The sequence below is a fragment of the Heloderma suspectum genome, chromosome 14 (assembly GCF_057233095.1).
Source record: "Heloderma suspectum isolate Gila_16-S chromosome 14, 16-S_ref, whole genome shotgun sequence".
In the NCBI taxonomy this organism is placed as follows: domain Eukaryota; kingdom Metazoa; phylum Chordata; class Lepidosauria; order Squamata; family Helodermatidae; genus Heloderma; species Heloderma suspectum.
The window spans coordinates 25,300,101-25,323,967 of NC_139471.1; the positions used below are offsets into that span (position 1 = coordinate 25,300,101).

At 55.1% G+C, this 23,867-nt stretch overlaps 2 protein-coding genes across 29 annotated transcripts in view; one reads left to right on the plus strand and one right to left on the minus strand.

Annotated features, from left to right (window-relative positions):
* Positions 1 to 16,702, plus strand: part of LOC146335856 (cholesterol 7-desaturase nvd-like) — a 28,244-nt gene extending 11,542 nt beyond the window's left edge. Inside the window, exons 2-7 of the mRNA XM_084821502.1 lie at positions 7,166 to 7,354; positions 9,069 to 9,247; positions 9,783 to 9,908; positions 10,896 to 11,015; positions 11,640 to 11,816; positions 12,790 to 16,702. Coding sequence (XP_084677628.1) covers positions 7,166 to 7,354; positions 9,069 to 9,247; positions 9,783 to 9,908; positions 10,896 to 11,015; positions 11,640 to 11,816; positions 12,790 to 12,951 — 953 coding nt within the window. The 3' untranslated portion in view covers positions 12,952 to 16,702. The remainder of the gene's footprint in view (positions 1 to 7,165; positions 7,355 to 9,068; positions 9,248 to 9,782; positions 9,909 to 10,895; positions 11,016 to 11,639; positions 11,817 to 12,789) is intronic.
* A 100-nt stretch (positions 16,703 to 16,802) lies between these two features.
* Positions 16,803 to 23,867, minus strand: part of ZNF618 (zinc finger protein 618) — a 145,812-nt gene continuing 138,747 nt past the window's right edge. For all 28 annotated transcript variants that reach the window (XM_084821481.1, XM_084821487.1, XM_084821478.1 and 25 more), the window contains one exon: positions 16,803 to 22,471. In XM_084821481.1, coding sequence (XP_084677607.1) covers positions 20,958 to 22,471 — 1,514 coding nt within the window. In that variant the 3' untranslated portion in view covers positions 16,803 to 20,957. The remainder of the gene's footprint in view (positions 22,472 to 23,867) is intronic.

Sequence of the window (23,867 nt, forward strand, 5' to 3'; positions counted from 1 at the left end):
AAAATCTTAGTGGAAAATGCACAATTGTTCTGTGAAACAGAGGAAAAAACCAACACTATTATTTAATATATTTCTGTGCTGCTGGCCTATTAGATTTCCTTCTCCCAATTGTCTTAATTATAGCAGCAGATAAAAAGCTCCCCACCTCCAAATGGTCCTGAAAAACTACCAGAGTGTGTGTGTGGAACCAGGAGTGGGTTTTTGTACTTGTGTGCTTGGTTCTTGTTCCAACCCCAAATTCCTGGGCTTAGCACCAGGAATTTGCTCCTTCCCTCTCCCCAGCTTGAGAAGGTCCCATGGATAAGCACTCTTTGAGTCCGATTCTGTAGCCAACTGTGGATCCCCCGGATCGTTGTTTCCTCTAGCCCACTTCGAGCTAGTTTGCTCATCAGGATATCATGGGGCACTTGGTCGAAAGCTTTGCTGAAGTCGAGGTATATGATGTCTACAGCATTCCCACGGTCCACAAGGGAGGTTCCCTGATCAAAAAATGAGATCGAATTTGTCTGGCAGGATTTGTTCTTGACAAATCCATGTTGGCTTTGAGTCATCACTGCATTGTTTTCAAGGTGTTTTCAATGTCAGAGATCTAGTCCAACCCCTTGCTCAACACAGGGTCTACAATGCAGGCGCAGCTACAGCATCCCTGACAGGCAGCCGCCCAACCTCTTCCTCAATCCCCCCAGCGAAGGACAGCCCACCTCCTCCTGAGGCAGAGTTCGTTCCATTGCGGAACAGCTTCCCTCCCAGGACGTTTCTCTTGATGCTCTGCTGAAATCTGCTTCTCTGCAATTTCCACCCGTTGGCTCCAGTCCGGCCCTCAGGAGCTACAGAGAACAAGTCTGCTCCATCTTCTGCATGGCAGCCTTTCAGATATTTGAAAAACTCTATCATGTCTCTACTTAATCTTCTCCTGCCTGGGCTAAACATACTCCGCTCTTTCAACCATTCCTTATAGGACTTGGTTTCCCAGACCCCTCACCATCCTGGGCTCCACCTACATGGAGACAGAATGAGAAGCGCTTTCTGGTTATATCCAGATTTTCATGAAATCACTTTGGTCTGTCAGGGGCAGACGAAGCAAGAAAAGTGGAGTATACACCACCTAAACCCCGCTTTTGCAGGTCACACAGCACTTGCAATCCCCATACTTCGGGGCTGGGTGGGCGGAGCAGAACCGAATATCATCAACCCTGTAAGTGCTGCTCAGCGAACGAGAGGGGCTTGTTCCCCACCCGTCCATGCTCCCCTGCTCAGGGAAGTTTACTGGAAGTGCTGAATTAAGCCCCTGTAGTTTCCCCACACCTCTCCCCTCGCATCCAGCATTGGGATATTGTGAAAGATTAAAAGATACCGCGCTATTGTGAATGGGAAAACTGGCTGCATAATCTCAATGGGTGAAGCACCTACTGCCCTATTGTGAATGCTTGAAACAGTGCGACTGCACTATTCTGAATGGGAAATGGAGGCTACATACTGTAAATGGGGAAAGCAGCTACTGTGCTGTTGCAAATGCCCCAAACAGTGCTACTGCAGTACTGCGAATGGGGAAAAGAGGCTAGATACCGTGAATGGGAAAGCAGCCCTACTGTGAAGGGGGGGAGGGAATGGGAGGAGAAAAGGGGGCAGCCTCACCCCTTGCCCAGGTCACTGCCAGGTCACAGAAATAGGCATGCCCAGGAGTTAATGCGAGGGGATGGGGCACACTGCAGCAGAACTGCACAGGAGCTGCATTTACGGAAAAAAGACTCACTCAAAGGACTTGACGAAAATGTGCCTTTTCCAGAGGGAAGCTGTGGGGTTGTTGTGGATTGGCGACAGCATCTTCTGTCACGCAGCTACCCTGATAGCTGTCACGCCACACTAAATTGGCCGTGTAGATTGGGCCTTGGTCACTCTTCTCTGCATGTGCTCTAGTTTGTCTTTCTTAAATTATGGCGCTCAGAACTGGACACATTACTCTAAATGTGGCCTAACACAGAATAGAGCAGAACTATTACTTCAGATGGCCTGGATACTACACTTCTGTTTATGCAATCCAAGATTGCATTAGCTTTTTTAGCAGCTGCATCACACTGCTGGCTCATATTCATCTTGAATATCACAGGGCCTAGGGCAGAGCCCTGTGGCATCCTATAAACCTCCCTCCAGGAGGATGGCGAGCTATTAGTGTTTGTTGAGTACAGTTGCTCAACTAACTGTGGATCCACCTAAACGTAGTATTGTGCAATCCACATTTTATCATCTTGTCAACAAGGATATCATGGGAAAACTTGTCAGATGCTTTGCTGAAATTAAGATATTCTATGTCCACAACGTTCCCACAATCTACCAAACTAGTAACTGCTCTCCGAAAAGACAGAAGCCAACGAGTTCTCCACTGGGACAATGTTGCAGAACTGCAGTGCCACCACTGAGAAGGCCCTGATTGCAATTCAAACATGTTTTCCTACTACTGTCTGGAAGCGATGAGATCACCTCTGTATTTGGGTGGCTCTACTGCTGTAACAACTCTAGACATACTAAAGTAGGTGCCTTGTCAATCTCTACTCCTTTCAGTGCTTTCCTTGTCCATTCAATAAATGCAGGAATTTGAGGTGGAATTTGCATTCCAAGCAATCTCCATTTTGGCATTGAGCACCCTTGTCCCGATTCTGCACAGGGTCCATCCTGGGCTTGGCTTGGAGGCTGCACACAGGTGTGTTGTGGGTTGGTCCACAAGAACCACAATCCAGTATTTGGTCCACAAGAACCACAATCCAGTATTGGCTGGTTACTGGGCAGAGCCGCTAGGTGCAAGGGTGCACGTACGTGCACCTTTACAGGAAATGTCGCAGGATGGCGGCTGCTTTTCAGTGTTTGGGGAGAAGCTTTTGTGGATCCGGAGTTGTGGCAGGTCTTCCAGTGTGCGCTGTGTGATAAACTGGATTTTTAAATGAGCTGGGTCATGTGCAGGAGCAGCTTCCAGTCCCTGCACAGGGGTCTCCTCCTCTCCCCATGTCCAGTGCAACTGCCTGCACCTTGTCTGGGTCTGGACAGAAGCTCTGGGCAGCAAGAGCAGAACTTGATGGGAGGCTCTGGTGGCTCTGTGGCCTGGCCGCTCCATGTGTCTCGGCCCCTGGGTCTTTTTGACCACCCCTGTGACAGTGAGATTTCTGCCCCGGCTGCTCCTTAAGAGTGCAACTCCCTTACAGGGGCCTATCAGACCCCAGTGCAATGCTCCCCCCACCCTTCCCCTTAATCCTCCTCCCCAAATAGGCATAACTCGCCCACGTCTGCATCCCCACTGGCCAAACCTCGCACTTGGTAAGCTCTCTGGGGCAGAGACTGTTCCTGCTTGCCCTGGCCCCACTTTTTCAGCTCCCTGCCAGTGGAGTTCCGCTGCGCCCTCTCTGTGTGGCCAGCCAAGGCCTTCTTGCTTGCATCCCGGACTTGAACCAGGAGAGAATGGGCCAGCAGGTTCTGGGTGGCCCTTGAGCAAGATGCCCTCTTAAGTGCCCCCACCAACCAGGAGGCCCAGCTCCTCACTGCTGCTGCCCACGCGCTTCCCCGGCCTCCAGCCAGCCAGGAGGAGCGGCAAGCGGAAGCCCAGCGGCGCGCTCCTGCGTGGAGGAGCCGGCGGGCAGCGGCCCCCGCTGGGATGTGGCCTCGCGGGTGCCTGCTGTGGGCAGGCCCAGGAAGGGCGCGGGCCCTCGGCCGGCCGGCCCGGGGCCCGAGCGCGAGGCCCGAGCGCGGTCTGCCCAGCCCAAGCCTGGCCGGGCAGCTGGAGCCGGCCCGCCCTTGGCGGAGCGGCGGCTCCCGCTCGGCGAACTTCGCTCCCGGCGCTCTGGCTGCTTTGCGCACGCGTCCCCTGGCCCGGGAGCGCGCAGACCGGCCGGAGTTCTCGGCCCCGGCCGGGCAGTCCCGGCGCCTCGGCTGGGCCGGCTTCCCAAGGCCGGGGCGCGCGGCGCGGTGGCGCAGCCTGGGACCAGCGGGGCCGGCCGGCCGGCCGCGCGCGGCGCCTCCCCGCGCGACCGCCAAGCCCGCACCGGCGCGGGGCGCGCCGCCGGTGCGGGAGGCGGGGAGGCGGCTCGGGGGCCTCCCGCGCGGGCGCTCCCCCTCGGGGGCCGGCGGAGGCAGCGCGGCGCGAGCTCGCGGGCCGCGTCCCTCGGGGAGGCCGGATGCCCCAGGACGGCGGACGGCGGTGCCGGCCTGCAGGCAGCGGCTGTCAGCGCCGCGCTCAAGGCTTCTCCGTGCTGGCGCGCCGCCGCCCGCAAACGAAGCGTCAGCTCGGAGCAGCGGCGGGGAGCTGCTCCGAGAGGGGCGCCTGTCGGCCCACGCGGCCGCTAGGTTGGCTCGCCGGGAAGCCGCGCCTGTCGCCCCCGGAGCTAGTTCCGTCAGCGACAGCCCCCGATGCCTTTGTTTCCTCGCCGTCGCCGGCCAGGGCCGCCGCTTTGCCTGGGGAAATGCCCCAAGAACATCTTCGAGCTATCTCCGGATGGAGAGCAAATCCTGATTATAATCCACAGGTGCTCCTTTGAAGTGTTGTTAGGATTTTTATGTTGCTCTCTGTTATATTTTTAAAGGAGTGGTATTGTTATTCATTGCTTTGTTTCAGTTTTTTGTAGCATCCTGTCTCATTTCAAAAAGGGAGATCTAAATAAGACAGATAGTCAGGCTAAGGCTTGTCTTAGCCCCACATTTTTGAGTCAATATTCTCAGGCCTGCCTGCCCCTCTGAGATCTGAGTTGCTGGGTGGGGAGGCAGGGAGAGGTAAAACACAAAAGGGGGAAGGGCCTTGGCCCAGTGGTGGAGCAGCTGCCTTGTGTGCAGGAGCTCCCAGGGTCAGTCCTTGGCAATTCCTGATGGGCTGGGAAAGGCCCTTCTCTGGCTGGACCTCTGGGGACTCACTTCTGCCGTGTGTGTGTGTGGGGGGGCAGTCCTGAGGTAGAGAGACCACAGGGATGACTCAGGGATGGCAGCTTTTTATATCACTATTTAAACCAGCCCGTTATTCAGAACCATGAGGACTGGGATCTTGTTTTGTTTTTAAGGGAAATACCATAGCTCATAGTAGAGCACCTCCTTTCCATGCAGAAAGTGCCAGGGACCAATCCTTGGCAGCACCTCTAGATAGGGCTGGGAAAGACCCACCACCACTACATCAGCCCTGGAACCCCAAGTAGCCACTGCCAGTCAGTATGCGGACAACATTGGGCCAGATGGACGAAGGCTCTGACTTGGTAGTGTTGAGGGAATGTCCAAGGCGGGGTGGGTTGAACAGTCAGACATCTGTAAAGCACATCACGGCCGTGGGAGAGACAGGCGGAACGGTGTCTCTCCCCGCAAAAGAAAACAGGATGCATTTATACAGACCGAAAGTTGGAGAACAAAGAAAAACGCACTACGCCTGCTCAGAAACCAGTCAGTACTCCGCACAGTCTTAGCAGCACAGAAGCCTTCTTGTCTTTAGGGGTGAGTTACTTTGGTGGATAGGAATGTCTTGCTCATGAGCAAGTTACAATTACCTCCTCCTGGTCACACACACGCACTCTCAATCCCATCAGGCACCTCGCCTGAACCAAGCTACTTACACGGCCTGGCCAGGCCCACCTTCACAGTAGAAGCCAACTGCCTGTGTTCCTCTTTAAATCCACTGTTCATTCAGGACTGGGACCTTCGTCTGTTTTTAGGGTAACAGACATAGCTGAAGCCCTGGAGAGCCACTGCTTCCAGTCAGCGTAGGCAATACTTCTCCAGCTGCACTGGCTGCCAGTCCATTTCCGGGCCCGATTCAAAGTGCTGGTGTTAACATTCAAAGCCCTGAACGGCTTGGGGCCAGGTTACCTGAAGGATCGCCTCCTCCCATATGCGCCTGCCCGGACCTTAAGTTCATCCTCAGCGGCCCTTCTCCGTGAGCCCCTGCCAAAGGAAGTGAGGCGGGTGGCTACTAGGAGGAGGGCTTTTTCTGCTGTGGCACCCCGGCTCTGGAATGAGCTCCCTAGTGAGGTTCGCCTGGCGCCTACATTGTACTCCTTTCGGCGCCAGGTGAAGACCTTTTTATTTTCCCAGGCATTTTAGCTTTCTAAATTTTTATCTTTGCTGTTTTAAATCTGTATTTTAACCTCCTGCACTGCTGCTAGGTTTTACTGTGGTTGTATTGTTATATTGTGGTTTTGATGTTCTGTATATTTTAAATTGTTTTATTGTGTGCTGTTTGGTTTTAGTTTTTGTGAACCGCCCAGAGAGCTTCGGCCATTGGGCGGTATAGAAATGAAATGAATGAATGAATAATAAATGAATCGTGCCGAGCTAGAGGGGACGGCAGTCTGACCCGGCGCAAGGCGGCTTCCCCGTGTACCCCCCCCCCCCAGCTGGGAAGTCCGTCAGAGACCTCGGCCCAGTCTCTGGCTGACCTTCCCCGCAGGGCCGGGATGCTTCCTTGGGGCAGGTCTGGAAAGCGCTGTCTGGTGCTCTCGGCCCTGAAGGCACCCTTGTGCCCCCCGCCCCATACGCCTTCCTTGGGGCCCGCCGGGGACCCCCACTCCCCCCGATCTTTGTTGCGAATCGTTCCCCGGTTTTCTTTCTGGCGGCTGGGATCGCTTTGGAGCAAAGCGGGAGCCTCTAGCTGCGGGCGCCGCGGCCCCCGGGCAGGCGGCCAGTCCCTGGGGCCGAGGCGCGCCCCCCAGGGCGAGGGCGCCCTCCGCGCGGTTGCGGCGGGGCGCCACCTGGGGGCTGCCGCTGCCTCGGCCGGCGCGGCTGCTCCGCCCCTCGGGCGCTGCCCCGCGCTGCTCCAAGGCCCGGGCGCCCGTCCTCGCCGCCGCGCCGAGCCCGCTGCGGGACCGGCCCTGCTGGCGGGCCGGGAGGGGCGCTGGAGCTCAGCGGCGGAGCGTGGGCTGGCGAGGCCGCCGCTCCCCCGCCCTGGCCACGGGGCTGTCTGCGCGTGAGAGCCGTTTAAGCCGGGGTGCCCCGCCTCTGCCGGCATCGGGGCCCGCAAGTAGCGCGCGTGTGTGCGGGGGCGCTTTTTGCCCCCGTGCTCCCCTGGGCATGTGATGAAGAGTGATGCTCCTCACCCGTGACTCGCAGATGCCGCTTCAGACCAGCGCAGTAGCTGTCCCTTAGTGGAGCGAATCCATCCGCGCGTCGACTTCTGCTGGCCTAATTCCGCCCTTTCTCCACACTACAGGGGAGCAATTTGCTGTGTTCCGGGGCTCAGATGGGAAAGTCCACGTGGTCGAGGCCTACTGCCCACACCTTGGGGCCAACCTTGCTGTTGGTGGCCAGGTGGTGGGTAGTTGCATTGAGTGCCCCTTCCACGGCTGGCAGTTCCACGGAGAGGACGGCAAGTGTGTCCGGATCCCATATGCGGAAAAAGGTGACTGGCTTTGCCATTCTATTTCCCCGTAGGAGGATCTAGAGGCTGTGTGGATGCGGTTCCTGCCATGTGAGAGCTGTTGGGGTTTAGGAGCTGGGCTGGAATCTTGGCAGGCACTTAAACTGGCCTTTGGTCACAGCCCATCACTGGGAAGCAAGAAGCAAATGTTGGCCATGCGTCATCCAACATCTTCTTCCACCTGTTGGAGAGAGATGATTGCCAGCCTTTCTAGATGGCACATGACACCTGCAGTCTAAGCACTGACGTGGTTTCTTTAAAACTCTGGTGTCTGACTGGGGGCACTTTTCCTGTTGGCTAAAAGCCAGGCTGGGCCCCCACCATGTGCTGATTAAAGTGCGGATTTGACCTTTTAAAGCCGTAATACTTTGAGACCAAATTACTTGTCTTCACCCGTATCAGCCTGCCTGCACTTTAAGATCAGTAACAGATGCCCTTCTCACTTGAAAGTATGAGAGAACTGGAAGGCATCCACAGTAGATCCAAAAAGAGAGAGCTACTCTCAAGATGCTGAAGAAATAGTCTTTAAGAAGCCCAATGTGTTTTGGCCCAATGTATTAGTAAGGACTTCCTCAGAGGCTATAAAAAGAGATAATACATTTGTTTAGTATGTCATCTAGAACATTACAGAGATGGCATAATACAATACATATTGCAAAAATTGCCTGCGTATCCTTACAATTCTTTAAGAAGCCTTCGGAGAACTCCGTCAGGACTGTCTCATGCGTCTGAGGAGAGGCAGGTCAAAAGATGGTTGAAGGCATTTTATACCATACAGTAGAGATGATCAATCTACTACACAGGTATTAGTCATATCTCTCATGATTAAATGCCAGGGACAAACAGGGTGCATTGCTACCTAGAGGGGCATGTATCTTGACGCAAGGTCTTAGTTACACAGGAGGAAAAATATCTTCCTCCTCATTGAGGCCTTGTGGAGCCAAGGGTTTAAGTCTCACATTTCCTTTCGGCTCAAGATCTTACCATTATCTGTGTTTATCATGGCTACTGGTCAGAATTTATTTTTATTTATCCCGCTTATATCTCACCCTTCTTCCACTGTGGAACTCAGATTTAATGTCTGTTTCTATTCTGCAAAGTGACTGACTCATGGGATGCCTATCCTGCTATTCCTGATACTGCAAAGGTTCTCCCCAATTCTCCTTTTGAGAGCCTGAGATGCCCGCATAGAATTTTTTACATGGGCACTGGATAACATGCACCACATTTCTCACTTGCCCACCTTTGAGGGCTGTTAGGTAGGCTTCCCTTGACTTTGTTGTACTGGACTGTTCTGGTTGGTTGATGCAACTACGTTGTAGGTTTTCAATACTGTCTAGGGTAAACGTTTTAACACCAGCAATTTTAATGAATTTTTACTGTTTTATTAGAGTATCTGTTTGCATTCTATTGGATTTTATTGTTGCGAGTGGCCTTGGGGGGGCTCCCGCCCTGAAAGGCGGCCTAGAAATATTTTAAATAAAATAAAGCCCCCCCCATTTTGTAGATAACCCAGTTAAGCAGCGCAGCTCTCTTTCAATGAAAACATCTGTGCCAACGTAATGAGGTTATTTCAAGCTGTGGGCCAGCGTGGTCATGAGGGGCTGTTGGTGCGCCCTGCGCCTTCCGGGACTGCGCAGCTGTGGAGTGCCTGGGCCCTCTTCCGCCTGGGCCTCACCCATGCTCCCTCTTCCAGCGCCCGACTTCGCAAAGGTCAAGGTTTGGCCCTCCTGTGAGCTTGGCGGCATGATCATTGTCTGGTACCACTGTGATGGCGCCAGCCCCACGTGGCAGGTTCCCGAGCAAGAGGAGATCTCGTCCCACACATGGGTCTTCCGCGGCATCACCGAACACTTTGTCAGTGCGCACATTGAGGTAGGAGCTGGGCTGCAGCTGGCGCTTTGTTGACTTAAGTTGGCTCCTTGGGGCACTAACTGTGGGGTTGGGGTGGTGGGAGAAACCTGCGGAGATGGGGGATGGTGGCCAGGGAGGGAGGTGGCCAGAGGCCATTGTGTGGTCTCTGGGCTTTGCTAGGCCAAGAGCCAGTTTGGTGCAGGGCATGAGGCAACTGTGGTCCTTGCAGGTGGGAAAGTATTGGGTGTGGACTGCAGTGGTTTCTTGGAATGCCCCTTGGTCGCAGATGCCCCAGTATCTTCCCGTTGGCCCCTTGTTCCTGCCCTGCGGTTTTGTCTCTCCTGCTTCCTCTTGCCTCATCTGTCCTCAGGCTGCTTGGGATTACTGGGGACGTCCTGTTGGCCTGGGGAGAGCTCACAGCTGGGTGGTGAAGCCCCCGCTTGGCCCCAGGTCCAGTCCCTAGGGGCAGCTGAACGGGTCTTTCACAGCGGGGCTGGGCAGGGACTGGTCGGGCAGCAGCCTTGTAACAAACACACCCCTTTCCCTGCGGTGGCAGGAGATCCCGGAGAACGCTGCTGACATGGCCCACCTCACCTTCCTCCACGGCCCCTCGATCCTAAGCGGAATGGACCTGCGCTACATCAAGTCGTCACTCTGGGCGTTCTTCAAGCACCACTGGCAGGTAACGGGGCTCTTCCGGGACCCTGGCACCACACGTGCAGCCTGCCGGCGAGTTGTCCTGAATCTGCCCTCGTGGCTGCAGTGGGACTGGCCAGCCACCCTGGGCATTTCTGCAGCCTCCTGGCTGCCCCGAGCCACCGCCGTTGAATTGGCTTTAAATGGATGCACTCTTATGCGTAGTCTGTGATGGCTGAGAGCAGGAAGCAAGCCAGTGTAAGGGGCAGGGGCCTTGCTAATCTAAGGGCTGACAGGACAAGAAGCCAGTGGGTGCTTCTGGCCAGGGGAGCAAGGGTTGATTGTGGGACTGGAGCTGCACATGCCAAGACTGGTTTCAGCTGGCTGTGAGGATGAACAGGATTTGCAGCAAAGGAGGGTTCACACCGGAATTCTGGGAAGGAAGCAGTCGAAGGGTGCTAAAAACTAAAGCTCCGCAGAGCGCTCCAAGAGGCCGGGGGCTGGTATGAAGAGCTGCCTCTGTAGCTCTGTGGCAGCAGCCCTGCTTCGCCCACCAAAGGTCCCCGAGTGAGTCCCCCTCCAGGAGCAGGCGATGGGGAGACCGCCCCACACGCTGTCTCGGCCTGAGACCTGGGGGAGCTGGTGCAGGGCAGGAGGATGACCCTGGGCTGGAGGGGCCTTGGCGCTCTCGCTTCTCCATGTGCTTCTCTCATCTGGCGCTCTTGCACTGAGTCCTGGGATCTGTAGCGTGGCAAGGCCGCTCTGAATTCCTTTGGAGACTTCTAGGAGGATGCCGGGGCCCTTCAGCAGTGCCCCGGCCCTCCAGAGCTGCAGGTCTGGCCTCATTTTGTTTTCCCTGCAGAGGGGTGCGCTTGGGCTGAGAAGCAGGGCTGGTGCCTCTTGGGCAGCTCCCAGACCCCAGTGTCCCCAGAGACCAGCTAATTCCCCTGTTGTTTTTTCTTGGGGGTGGGGGGGTCTTTGACCCAAGAACCCGAGGGGACATTGCCTGTGCATTTCCTCTTCTCTCTCCTAGGCAGAATGGCACCCGGAGGCAGAGCCCCACGCACACTGTTCCTGCATGCACGTGCACCATAGTGTAACTGTGTTTGGCAAACGTTTCTCTTTGCTGGATCTGACCGTCTCAGCCAGGCAGGTATGCTGTCCTGGTTGCAGGGCTCTGCCGCCGATGGCTGACCAGAAAAGCACGCGGGAAAGGGGAGCTCAGCTGCTCGAAAAGGCTTGTTCGGCGTAAGGCCGCAACTCGGTGGGAGCAGCGTCTGTTTTGCGTGCAGACGGGCCCCGACCCCAGCCTCCCTCTCCGGGGGTCCCTGGTTTGGAGGGCTGCCCTGCTGCCGTTTGGGGAGATGGTTATGGGGCAGATGGACCGATGGCTTGACTCAGCCTCAGGCAACCTCATCGGTTCGATGGGATTTCCCCCGTCGCACCCTGCCACGACCCATTGCCGGGCGGCGAGCACCAGCTTTGCCCGCAGAGGCTCCATCCCGGCGTCTGCAGCTGAGCGTATCTCTTGCCAGATGCTTTCCTGCCAGGGCACCTGGAGAGCTCCTGTGGGCCAGTAAAGGGCTCAGTGGGCCGATGGTTCGACTCGGGCCACAGCAGCTTTGTAGGGTCACCGCGCGGCGCCCCCTTCGGCTACAGAGGGTCGTTCTGCCTCTGGACAGGGCGGTCCCCGCAGCGGAATGCATGCACATGCTCTTCCCTCGTGGGGCCTCGTCGGCACTGGCTGACCGTGACCCCCGTCCCACATGTGTGCCAGGTTGGGCCGGGGTTGGTCTTCCTGGCCCTCGAGCACCCGTTCCTGGGCCGCGGGGTCATCATCCACACCGTCACGCCCGTGGAGCCTCTTCTGCAGCACGTGGTCCACCAGATGTACTACCAGAGGAACGTGCCGGCCTTGATTCCGAAGCTCATCCTGTGGGCCGAAAGTGTCCAGGTGAGGGAGGCGGAGACCTGTCTCTGGGGCGCCAGTGGCCGGACATCATGTTGTGGAGGGGCAGGATGTGTCTGGACAGGTGTTTTCCTGCATGCAGTGGGCAGTCGGCAAGTCAACGCATGCCCCACCCCACGCCCAGGGTGCCCCTTTCCAGTTCCCCAGCGTTGCTCTGTTAAGCGTGGGGGGGGGGGGAGGCGTGTGCACACCAGCTCCGCCTTCTGGGGCCCCTCAGTCCTGCTTCATCCATGTGGGGTGGGGTGCCTGCACTTGCAGGCCCCTGGGAAAGGCACTGTGGAGTCCAAAGGCACTGAGCATTCACAGGGCTCTGGATGCTCCAGTGCTGTGGAACCACAGCATGAGCCCTGGAGGGTGAACCCCAGCGTCCTGTAAATCCTTTTTAAAAGAAGAAAAAGAAACAAGCGCGAGAAAGCGGGAACTCCCATTGAAATCTCAGAAGGCAGAGGAAGGGCTGAGCCGGTTTTCCCGTCCCCAGCTGGTTAAACATGTTGTTGTTGTTGTTCAGTCGTGTCCGACTCTTTGTGACCCCATGGACCAGAGCACACCAGGCCTTCCTGTCCTCCGCTCTCTCCCGGAGTGTGCTCAAGTTCATATTCATTCATATTCATATTCATCCCCTTCATGGATCACTGCCTTGTTGTGGCGAAGGGGCTTGCGTAACTCAGTGAAGCCATAAGCTGTGCTGTGCAGGGCCACCCAAGACGGACAGGTCATGGCAGAGAGTTCTGACAAAATGTGGTCCACTGGAGAAGGAAATGGCAACCCACTCCGGTATTCTTGCCAAGAAAACCCCATGGTTAAACATATCGTCATGTAAACATGTTCTGGTTTTTATAGTGTGTTTTACTGTTTCTTGATACTCGGTTCTTGGGATGTTAGTTGCTTGGTCCTTGGGGAAGTGTGCTGCACAATAGCCCTGGTCTTCTGTGCTTGAGTTTCCCCCTTTCTCCCCCAGTTTGAGCGGGATGTTATGATCTGGAACAACAAGCAGTACCTCTCCAGGCCGCTGCTGGTGAAAGAGGACGCTGCTGTCCAGAGGCACCGGCGCTGGTATTCCCAGTTCTACAGCAAGGGCAGCGTGAGATGTGCGAGCCAGAAGGATGGTCTAGACTGGTGACTGACCCCCTCCCGCCACTGGTGCTCTTTCCTCTAGCTTGGGGTGATCACAGCATGGGGGGGGGGACATTTAAGCAGTGCTGTATTGCTTTTTGCATGGGAGCAAGATCTGTTGCTGGCCAGCTGAAGCAAAGGCGGACGGTGCTTTCACAAGCGCAGTGACAGAACACGGAGCACGCGCACGGGCTCGCCCTCTCCCTGCCCTAACTTGACCGTGCGGGAACTTGGATGGTGGTGTGCAAATCCTGTTGTTCCTAGAAGGGCTTTCCTTCTCCCCACACCCTTTGCTTAAACCACTAGGAGATCCCAAGGGGTAGCACCACTGCACCTTTTCGGGGAACCCAGTCTGGCCCCTCAACCCATTTTGGCTTTTGCCCATATGCTGTTAAAAAACCTAGGCTGAGTGGCTGTGGACTGGGATGCGTGCCCTGGAGCCCGTGCAACAACGCAAAGCACTTCCAGCCTTTTGCGGCATGTGGGGCAGGCGTTCTGCTCCAGGGCCACGGCGCTTCTTCCCTGGCAAGCTGCCCCTGCAGCTGCTGAGAGCAACGCATACCAGCTCCTTTACTTAAGCTCTTGCGGTAGTGTCTTTGCTAGGTGACCGTTAATGACTTGCAGTTGTAGACGTGCCCCTCGGACTCCAAGTGCAGCGCCATGGGGCGATGGTGATCTGGTGCGCCTCTGCAGTCTCTGTGTTACAACACTCTCCTGCGCCAATGGAGGCAAAGCTCTTAAGTTTCAATAGGGGCACTCAACAAACTCCTGGTTCAAGAGGTGCTCAAAAGATGCCTCCAGAGGAGGGGTGTTTGCACCCCCATGGGTTTTGCAGGATGGGGGGTGTGTGGACAAAGCACTGTATTTCCCCCCAGGACTGCCTCTTGAGCACAGTGTCTCTCTGGTCCCTCTAAGCAAGAGTCCTGTGGATATGCTGCTCCCCAACATTCAAAACGCTCCTCTTTTGCTAGAGCCAGGCAGAGGGCTTTTATTTGGTAGGGTGGCTTTATCTACCCGTGAATACCTGTGCGGGGTGTTGCACCAGCTGAAAGTAGAGAAGGCACCCAGCTCACCTCCTTGCCATCCTGGCAGAGACCGCAAGATCTCTCCGGTGCCTTCAGACCAGAGCACACCCAGAGCTGCCACTGGGGATAGAGTCTCAGGCCAGCTGGCTCTAGCCTTGCCAAGGACACTTTTAAACATTTGTGTGTGTCTTTTGTATCTTGTGTGGCTAAATAAATAAATGTCAGAAGTAATTTTGCTCTTTGCTTTGATGACTTAAAGCTTCCAGGGCTGAAAATGGGCAAAGGAGACACATGCTGTTTTCCAAAGGCAGTTTCCTTGTAAAATCCAGCCCCCACAACGACGCCCCCTCTTGTGGGTGCTTCCAGACAGAGGGCTCTTAGCGCTAGCAAGCAGAAGGCTCTGTGCAGCTGTTGTCTTTTTCTTAATAGATTTTCTGCATTACAGGAAAAGATGGAAGAAGCTGCAAGAAAACATGGTAAAGTCACAAGCAGATGTTACCTGGACTCTCCATCCTGGGCCTCATTTATGATGGTACCTCCAGGTCTCTGCCTCATTGTGTGTGTCTGTGCCTCTTAAGACGGGCTCGTTACACACACACACACACACACACACACACACACACACAGGTTGGTGAGTGAGTGGGGACTGGACAATCAGTTTGGGGGCCACGTGCCAGTTCCCCCTGCCCCTGGGCATGTGGCCCCTGACATGCTTGCCCAGTCAGTCCACTCAAGTGAAGATGGTTCTGCACCTGTTATACGGGAACTTCAGATCAGAGGTGTGTCTGCTCTGCACTAGCCCAGGCAAATTCTGGCCCAAGTTAAGTCTTTCTGGGGGGAAAAATGAGGATTACGTTTGTATACATTATCCAAGCTTGACATAAATTTCTCCTTTTTTGTGTAATTCAGGTTCTGCTAGTTATGGGAGGAGCAATGACACTCGAGCCCTATCCCTCAGCCACCTGAACTCTTATTCAGCCCAAATTAAAGTGTAGCAACAAAACAAATCTGAAAGCTCAGTGTCAAGAATTGCTGTGAATCTGTTCAGGAATCCCACCAAACTGCAGATATGGGGGCCCTTACAGCTCTGCGCTAGTTTCTATGCCACATGGGGAATTGAGGACTCTCTACTTCAGAGGGGGACAACTGTCAGAGGTCTGGGGGCCATTCCCCCCCCCCCCCGGGCCACACTGTGGGAGGTACCCCGAGTCTACTTGGATTTTGAGTACCTCCAACCAGATACCAAAGGGTTGGCTAGAAACAGCAAAGATTATGAAAATGGCCATATGGTGCCTAAATCTCTTCTTGACAGAAGCCAGCCAAACTTCTGAAGCACTATGAACTTGTATTCTGAAATTGAAAGCATATTCCTATGCAGGGTTACTCAGAAGTAAGTCCAACGGCGTTCAGCGGTGCTTGCTCCCGGATGAGTGTGCATTGGTCTGCATCTGCAGCCTCTGCTCTCCCATGACCTGCAAAGGCTGAGAATGCACAGTGATGTTTCTTTGAAGGAAAGAAAACACTAGTGGTGAATGTTGTCAACACCAACACAGAACACTCCAAACAAGAGTTTTTCTTTCTTTCTTGTTTATTAACACACAGCAAGCGTGACAGTAGATAACTTTTTTCTCTTTTTAAATACAGTACGTGGTTCAGCAGGAGGCGCCCTCACACAATCCCCCCCCCCCCATCATGAAGACAAGCCAGTGGTGGCATTTTTATAAAAATAGTGTGTCGCTACAAAAGTATAAATTAATGCTACCGGTATTAAGAAATATTAAACACAGTAAAACTTATAAGGATTAAGAAAAATATTCATTAATACCTGTAGAAAACTCTGGCCTAAAAAATATTTTTGTATATATTTTTTAAACTTTTTTTCTGTAATCTTTTCTTTAAAGATGCCGTTTAGATTTCTGTAACTCTCTCAGGTAGAGAGATGCAACCTCGTGCATCTCTTGGTATTGCCTGGAACACTGAACTGTGACGCAGGTAATGCACATGTCTCTGCAGGGGGAGACGGGCGACTGGTTCTTCCAAAAAGCAGGCTCCTCTTTCCTCCCCCCACCCCCAAGCTGAGGAGGAGGAGGAAGGGGTGGCGGCTGCAGGGCAGGGTTGCCAACTTTTTTGCAGACTTTGGCTCCTATGCCTTAAAGCATCTCTACACAAGCTGTATCTCCACACCTGAAGCTTCAGCTGCTAACATCTGAACTCAAGCGGCTGCTGAAGGCACAAGGACAAACAAACCCATTTTCTGCAAGACAGCTGGCACCCGGGGGGCAGGGGAAGCAGCCGAGGGAGGGGAAGGGGCCACGTGCCCAGGCGGCCAGCATCTACCTTTGATGCGCTCCGGGGCTAGTCGTGGTGGAGGCAGGCAAGGCCGTCCGCCGAGAGCTGACATCCAGGGGCTGCTTCAGCAGAGGCTGGCCGTGCAGAGACGGTGCTGCTGCTGCTCCTGGTCTGCGTGGCCGCCCGCTCCCTGCGGGGTCTTGGGCCTCAGCACAAGATGGACACAGGGGAGTAAGAACTGGCCCTAGCACCACGCCTCACCACCTCCCCCCATGGGGCTGCAGCGGGGCCCTCTTGCGGGAAGGCTGGCTAGAGGGGCCTTTGGCATGCGGGAGGACGACGCATCCTGCTGGTCATCCACCATCCCACACCGCCGCCACAGCCCCGGGGGCCACGCAACGGTCAGTGGGCTGATGGCTTAGGTGAATAAATCTGATTCCTCGTCGTTTTTTTCAAAAAGGTGCCCCAACCAATCAAAAAATGTTCCTCAAAGTTTTTTTTAACATTTCAACTAAGTACTTACAAAACACTGGCCAAGCGCTTCTTCCTATGGGCGAGAGAAGGGGGGGTGTGGCGCGGGCAAATGCCTGCTGCAATTTGTGCATCACCTGAACCCATGCAGGATGCCTCCTTCCAGCTCGGAACCATTTTCTTGAGCTGCAGACTGACGCACCCAATCGCCTGAATGTGTTCCAAAGGCACGGTAGCCCTCAACCCTGTTAGCCTCATGGCTGCCCTCCAGCTCTGGTCAGGTTGCAGAGGCCAATCTCCCTATGGGGCCTCAAAATATTTGCGCTGAGCTGCAACGGGACAAGAGCAGAAGAGCTGCACCCATTCTCCTCGCAGGGTGGAATGGCAGGGCAAGAGCTGCTCCGGAGGCGCGCCCCCACAGCCAGCCACAGCATTTGTTCTGAAGCTGCCGGGAACCAGGGCCAGGTCTGGAGGGCAGCTGATACAGTCAAGCAGTCGCATGGTGCAAGGGGGGGGGGCTCCCGGTGCAGCGTCCAGTGGAGAGAGGATCGTTCTCAGCTGCGTGGGCCAGCCATGTGGTCCTAACCCTGTGATTAAACATCACAGCCTAGCCTCATCCATGCTCCATTGCCAGTGGGTTGGGTCCAGATTTATGCCGCGCCTGGGGAAGTGGACTTCCCTCCTTCCTTCCCACGGAAGCCCCTCCAGCCCCCTAAAAATGCTACACAGACTTAGGAGGCCCTACTGAATGGAGTGCACCGCAGTGTGTGGGCGAGGGGGGCATCCCCCCAAATTGGAGCCCTCCAACCTGGCCTCTCTGATGCCTTGGTGGGCTAGGTCATTCTTCAGCGCAATCTGTAGCTATCACTCCTTGCTGGTGCCTCTGAAGGCAAGGCAAAGGGGGTGGTCTTTAAGATGAGTCCGAGGGTCCCTCTCCTTGTGCTCTGCCCAAAGCCACCGCTGGAAGGAGCTTGCGGGGGGGCGGGACTGGTTTTGCCCTGGTTTCAGAAACCTGCCCACAGTAGAACCGCCTCCCCACACCTGGGGTCCCCCAGATATGTTGGCCTACAACTCCCATCATCCCCAGCCAACATAGCTATTGGCTAGGGAAAGGCTGAAGCAGAAATTGGTTCCACTCAAGCTGCCACAGCCACAGCAATTGGGCATGGCACACTGGACCTCAGAACCGATACGGTTAAGGGCCTGTAAAGGTGCAACCTCGAAACTGGTTCTCTAGCAGCCTGCTCCCACCTCTCTTCACACACGTTCCCCACGCGGGCAGATCCTTGGTTGCTGTGAGCTGTTGAGACAGCCCACAAAGGCCTTCTGCTCTTCAGGGCGGAAGCTCTCCTACTGCCTTGGTGGGCAAGCAAGGAAGCCGCTTTCACGAGAAGCTCCTGCCCTTAAAGAGCTCCCCCTTCTGACGGGGCAGCGGCCATGATGGGCAGATGGGGCCCTGTGGCCCAGCCTGGTGGCGCCTTGGCTGGAATTGAAATGCTGCTCAGCAGACTGGCAGCCCCGCGGGTCCTGGCACCTCTGCTGGGCAGAGCCACCACGGTGCGCCAGGATGCTGGCACACGCCTGGGGCAGCAGCTCGCCCGCTCCCGGGTGCAGCACTACACAGCCCATGGGGAGGGACCCAGCACACAGGGCAGGAGGCCCGCGGCCCTCTCCTGCTCTGGCTCCCCAGCAACGGCCTCTATGCCGCTTGCTTCACGACCAGAAGCTGCTGACCGCCACGTCCTCCAAGACGCTCCAAGGATGAGATGCCGTGCTGGAAGGTGCCCCCACCCGCCTCTGCTCAGTCTGCCGCACTCAGCTGCAGGGGGTGGCGACTGTTCCCCAGTGCAGATGCAGAAGCATTCCACCTCGCCCCAAACACTGCAGGCCTCATTTCCAGCCACTTCCAAACCGCCTTCAAACCGCTCCTGCCCTGAGGGGGTGCGGGGAGAGGATACACGGCAACCCCTCTCCCACCATACACGGGGAAGGGCTCTGCTCTGTGCACCTCCGCCGACGGCCAAGCTAGCCGCGCAGAACGGGTGGCGAGAGTGACCGCTGCGGTGCTCCTGCTCCTGGAGCAGCGGCAGGCACACGAGGGGGAAAGGGAGCTCTGGCCCACGGAGGGGCCTCTCTGCCTTCTCCTCACGCCACCCCCCCCAGCTGGGGGCGGACCAGTCTGCCTGTGGCAGATGGCGTTTCTTGCAGGCAGTGCAGCGAAGGGAGGAGAGAGAACTGCAGCGAGAGGCGAACAGGGAGGAGGACAGGCTTTGCACTCTGGGCTTCGAATGCTTCTGGGGGGCAGGAGCCTACACCTTGGCATCAAGCCACGAGGCCCTCAGGAACAGGTAGGCAACCTTTTGGGCCTGTGGGCACTTTTGGAAATATAAAACACTGTCCTTGGGCACAGCTCTAAAATGGCTGCCATGGGTGGGCTCCTCACAAGGGTCAAGTCACCCGCACAGAGGCTTTCCTGGGAAGTTAAAATGGCAGCAGCTAGAGGTTCCCATTTCTCCTTGAAGCAATGCCAGCTGCCAGAAAGAACATCTAAAAATATCTTAACATAAAATGGGGAGGAGCAAGGGGTCTTGGTGGGTACCAAGGAAGGTGTATGGGGGGCACAGTGGTGCCCGCAGGCACGGTGTTGCCTGCCCCTGCGCTAGAGCCAATAGCTGGTCATCTTTCAAAACTAAACACAATACCCAGAGCACCCCCTGCCTGGCTGCAGAGAGCCAAGGACCACTCCAAACCACCCCCGCCATGACGTTCCAGCAACAGCCATGAGCTTTGAGCTGCCTTGCCAGAATTGTGGCCGCATGCTGCGAAACAGCCACACGCAGCATAAAGGGAGACCGCTGGAGCTAGCTGGCAGGACCGAACCACCTGCCCACGCGGCCTCTCCCAGGTGAGGGCTCTCGGGCCACCATGCTCACCTTCCCTTCTGCCACCTCCCCAGGAAGAGGGAAGCCAGGAATGGGTTTGCTTGAAGAACAACGGCCTTGAGGTCAACTATTGCTTTGAATGTGGATATTGTATAGGAATACAGAAGTAAAAGTTCTTACGTTGCAACGTGTTTCTTGGAGGTCATAAGGAGGAAGGTGCTGCTGTGAGGGCAGCTCAATGGTAAGATTCCTGACAAGGTTTCACCACTGGAATCACGTTCCCTGTGAGCAAGAAGCCCAGGAGCCCCTTCCCACAAGGCCCCTCTGTGTCGTGAGGGTGGAGTCCACATGCTCAAGACCAAATGGCGGCCATCTGCGAGACACAAGGAGTGGAGAGAGCCTGCCATGGATCCTGACAAGATGAGGGAGGGGAGGGAACAGCGGGCAAGGTGTGGAGGGGTAAAACCTACAAAAGAGCCCAGAGTAGTTACAGACACTCTTTGCTGCAATACATTCTCAGGGCTAAATCATCCCCCCTTTTTTTAGAAAGGTAAAGGTCACTCATTATCAAACTCAAAGACAAGAGACAGACAGACCAACAGGCATAAAAAGGGATTTCTCTTGGAAAAAAAACAACGAAAACAAAACAAAAATGCTTATTTTAAAAAATCCTTCAAGTCTCTGTTTCTGATTTCTAAGAGACACTGGTGTTTCTGAAACACAGCTGCCTGCAAACTTGCAACATTTTAGATTCTGAAGGCCAAGATGAAAATGCGCTTGTGGCATACAGTTTACTCTCAGGAGCAAAGTCCAGTGTGGATCAGGGGCTGCAGAAGGCAGGGTTGATTGTCCCTGGCAAGAGGGCCCAGGAAAGGGGGCAGGTAAAACAGAAGGGTGGAGGGGGAAGGAAGGAGAGAGAGAATATTTTAAAAAAGGATAATAATAATAATAAAAACCACCATTCAAGTCAAGTGAGAAACTGAGCTGCCTGAAGACATCAGAATGTACGCATCCCATCGGTCTGCACTCATGAAAAATATCAGTACGTTTTGTCAAGTTCACACACTAGAGAAAGGAGTTGCATCCCTAGCAGAGATCCTTGCACACCCCCAGCATATTCCCTTCAAATGTAGCTTTTTATATACATATTAATATATATCTATATATCTATAAAAAGCACTTTTTTGTTTCCCAGGGCGTTCAGAATGAGGTCCACAGTGTTTAGAACTTAAATTGGATCCTTGGTTTGGAACAGTGTTTTGTGAGTGGTGGGGGCTTGTTTTGGAGGGACATCGTTTCCCTGCCAGTTCCCACCCCCCACCCCTCTCCCACCCCCACCCCGAGTTTTAAAGCATGTTGGACTTCAAGAACATGAGTTTGTTCATATCCTCCGGACTCAGCAGCCGCCGCCTCTTGATTAAGAGCGCTTGTTCACACATATTTACACAATTGCTCCTGGCTCCCACGGCAGGCACCGCCAGGAGCCAGAAGGCCAGCTTGGCGAGCTTGGTATGCTTCTGTGTCACACAGGACCAGTACTGAAAGAGGTCAGGGGGCGCTTGGAAGAGGGGCTCCTGCAGGTAGTCATAGACTTCGTTTTTACCGGAACGGTCTTCCTCCTGAGTCGGCGAGCTCTCGCTCGACGTCCGTGGCTTTTTGGGGGAAGGCTCAAACTCTGGCTCCTCTGCCCAAGACTCCTTCACCTCATTGATCAACTCGCACACCTTGCCAATGATCTCCTCGTGCTGGTATGGCGGGACTGGGCGCAGCTTCTGCTGAGGGTCCAGGATCATGGCCACCTTGTGCGCCGAGTGGACCTTGAAGTTCTCCTTCAGCGCTTCCAAGAAAAGGTGGCACAGCTTGCTGACAATGCCCGCGTCATTGGCCTTGGAGGTGAAGAGCTTCTCCAGCTTCACGTATGTGGGCAGCACCAGCTGCAGGGTGGGCCGGCTCTCGCTGCTCAGCTCGACGACGGCTTGCTTCACGGGGGCCAAGATGGCTGCCAGGTTGCTCAGCAGGTGCTTGTTGAGGTTCTGGATGAGGCTTGTCTTCCTGGCCCGGCTGTAGAACTCACAGATCTGCTCGTAGCGCTCGTGGACCAGCAGCAGGGAGTCTGTGACGGAGTTCCAGCAGGGCGGGGGCGACATCTCCTCCAGGGAGCCAAAGGTCTCCTTCGAGATCCCCGCTGAGCCTGCCAGGTCCTCGCAGACGTTGAGCAGCTCCGTGACCTCATGCATGCTGCGTGCCTGCAGGGTCCGCTTGTTGAGCACGCTCTGCACAACCGAGCTCAAGGCACATGCCGAGCAGCGCAAGCACATGCCCGCCTTGGAGAAGGCGGAGGAGTTCACTTTGCAGTCCGTCACGTACACCGTCCGGATCTCCGGCATCACAAACTCGGACAGCACATTCTGCACCCAGTGGTGGACCAGGTCCCCGCTGTCGCGGACGTCCACTCCCTTGATGCCCAGGACGTAGCTCTTGATGCTGTTGCCTTCTGCCTGGTAGGCCGTCAGGATGTAGCACGAATCGGGACCAACGCTCTGCGAGTGGCAGGTGACCCCAATCCCCAGGCAGGCGTTGCTACCAAGGGCACAGGTCACCTTCACCTTCACCTGGTTGTACATCCGGGGCAAATGCTTGAGGGCCAGCGTGTTGAAGTTGCCGAGGATTTCAGTGACCGAGAAGGCACCGTAACGGGCGCCGCTGTCAACAAGGGTCTGCGCCAGCTTGAGGAATTCTTTGCCACTCACTACGCTCAGCGTCCCCAGGTCGGCACACATCACCCGCAGCAGCCTCTCTGCGATGTTCTGCCGCTCCTTCTCAGGGATGGCACTATTGGCTAGTGAGCTGCTGGCCGATGCTGTAGGAAAGGGCGGGGAAAGTGTCTGTATTAGTTTTTAACATTACTTTCTCTCTTCATGAGGGGTGAGAGGGAATGCCTCTTCAGTGGATGCAGTTGCTATCTGCAGAGATCTTATTTAAAAGATTTTATTTAAAAATATTCTTAAATCTGTTTCCCAATTAATAAGGGCACCTTATTAGTCAAGTATATATATTTATGTGTATATACACACGTAAATATATCAAGTGTCTTAATATATTAATCTAACCGTGTAACCAATTAAATGTGATAGCCCAAATTTTTATCCCACCTTTCCTCCAAGGAATTCAGGGCACCTGCCCATTTGATCCTCACATTCCCCTGAGAAGCAACTTAGGGTGAGAGCGAGTGAGCAAGAGAGGACTGGCCAAGGGCCACACTACGCTTTGTGCCAAGTGGTCACTTGAACCCAAAAGAGGAATATTGGAGACTGGCAGATAATTTGCTAGGGTGGTGAGATGCTGTGATCGCTTTTTCAACAGAGGCCTTACCACAGCTTTGAGAAGAGGGGTGGGGACACAGCCCTCCCTTACAGAAGCATCTACAACCCCACTGGTCAACTGGGCAGTCCCCCTCAGACAGCTTTTACTACCCAGGATGGATATGGGTTCAAGACGCATGGGGCTGCCCCCACCTCTCCAAGCAGTGTGTCCTCATCTTCAGGCTGAACAGGAGGAAACACATCCCTCCAGACTGTACAAGCAGCTGCCTCCATCACTACTCCACAACCTGATCTCAACACAGAGTCCAAGTCAGAGTGGGTATGAGGGATTTTATCAGGAAAGTGTTTTGCAGACTTATCACAGCAGGTTGCCAAGAACTCCCTCTCACTACTCTGGGACCCAGAAGGCCATAGCCCCTTTACAACAGTGGCAGAGAAGGACAGCGTCTAAGCTGCCATCACCACCACAGAATGGACCTTAAAATGGGCTCTAGCCCGTGTTTAGTTGGATTTGTCCTGAGCCTCCTTCCACAGATGCTGTAGTCGGCGACTCAATTGCTTCCTTGTCCTAAAACCAGTGGCTCCGAGGGGGCCCTTAGAAATGATTGTGTCAACCACCTGGGTCATCACCTCCCCGTTCCACAGATTGACCAGGGCTTTGGCAGGATCGCCAGCTCTAGCAGCTGGAAAATCCTCCAGAGCATTCGGGAATCCTTCTAGGTTGGCCAGTCTCCTGACAGGGACCATTTTATGTGTGAGAGTGAGCAGCCAAGGGCCACAGGGCGCGCTGTTCACTTTAGGTTGCACAAGAGCCCCGTGGCCTGTCTGGCTGGTCCACGGTGAAGCGGAGAGCCCTCGCAGCACCTCGTAGGGACAGCCCTTGGGCTAGTAGGTCAGCCTGGAGCCAGACGGAGCGGAGCCTCTGGGCCACCT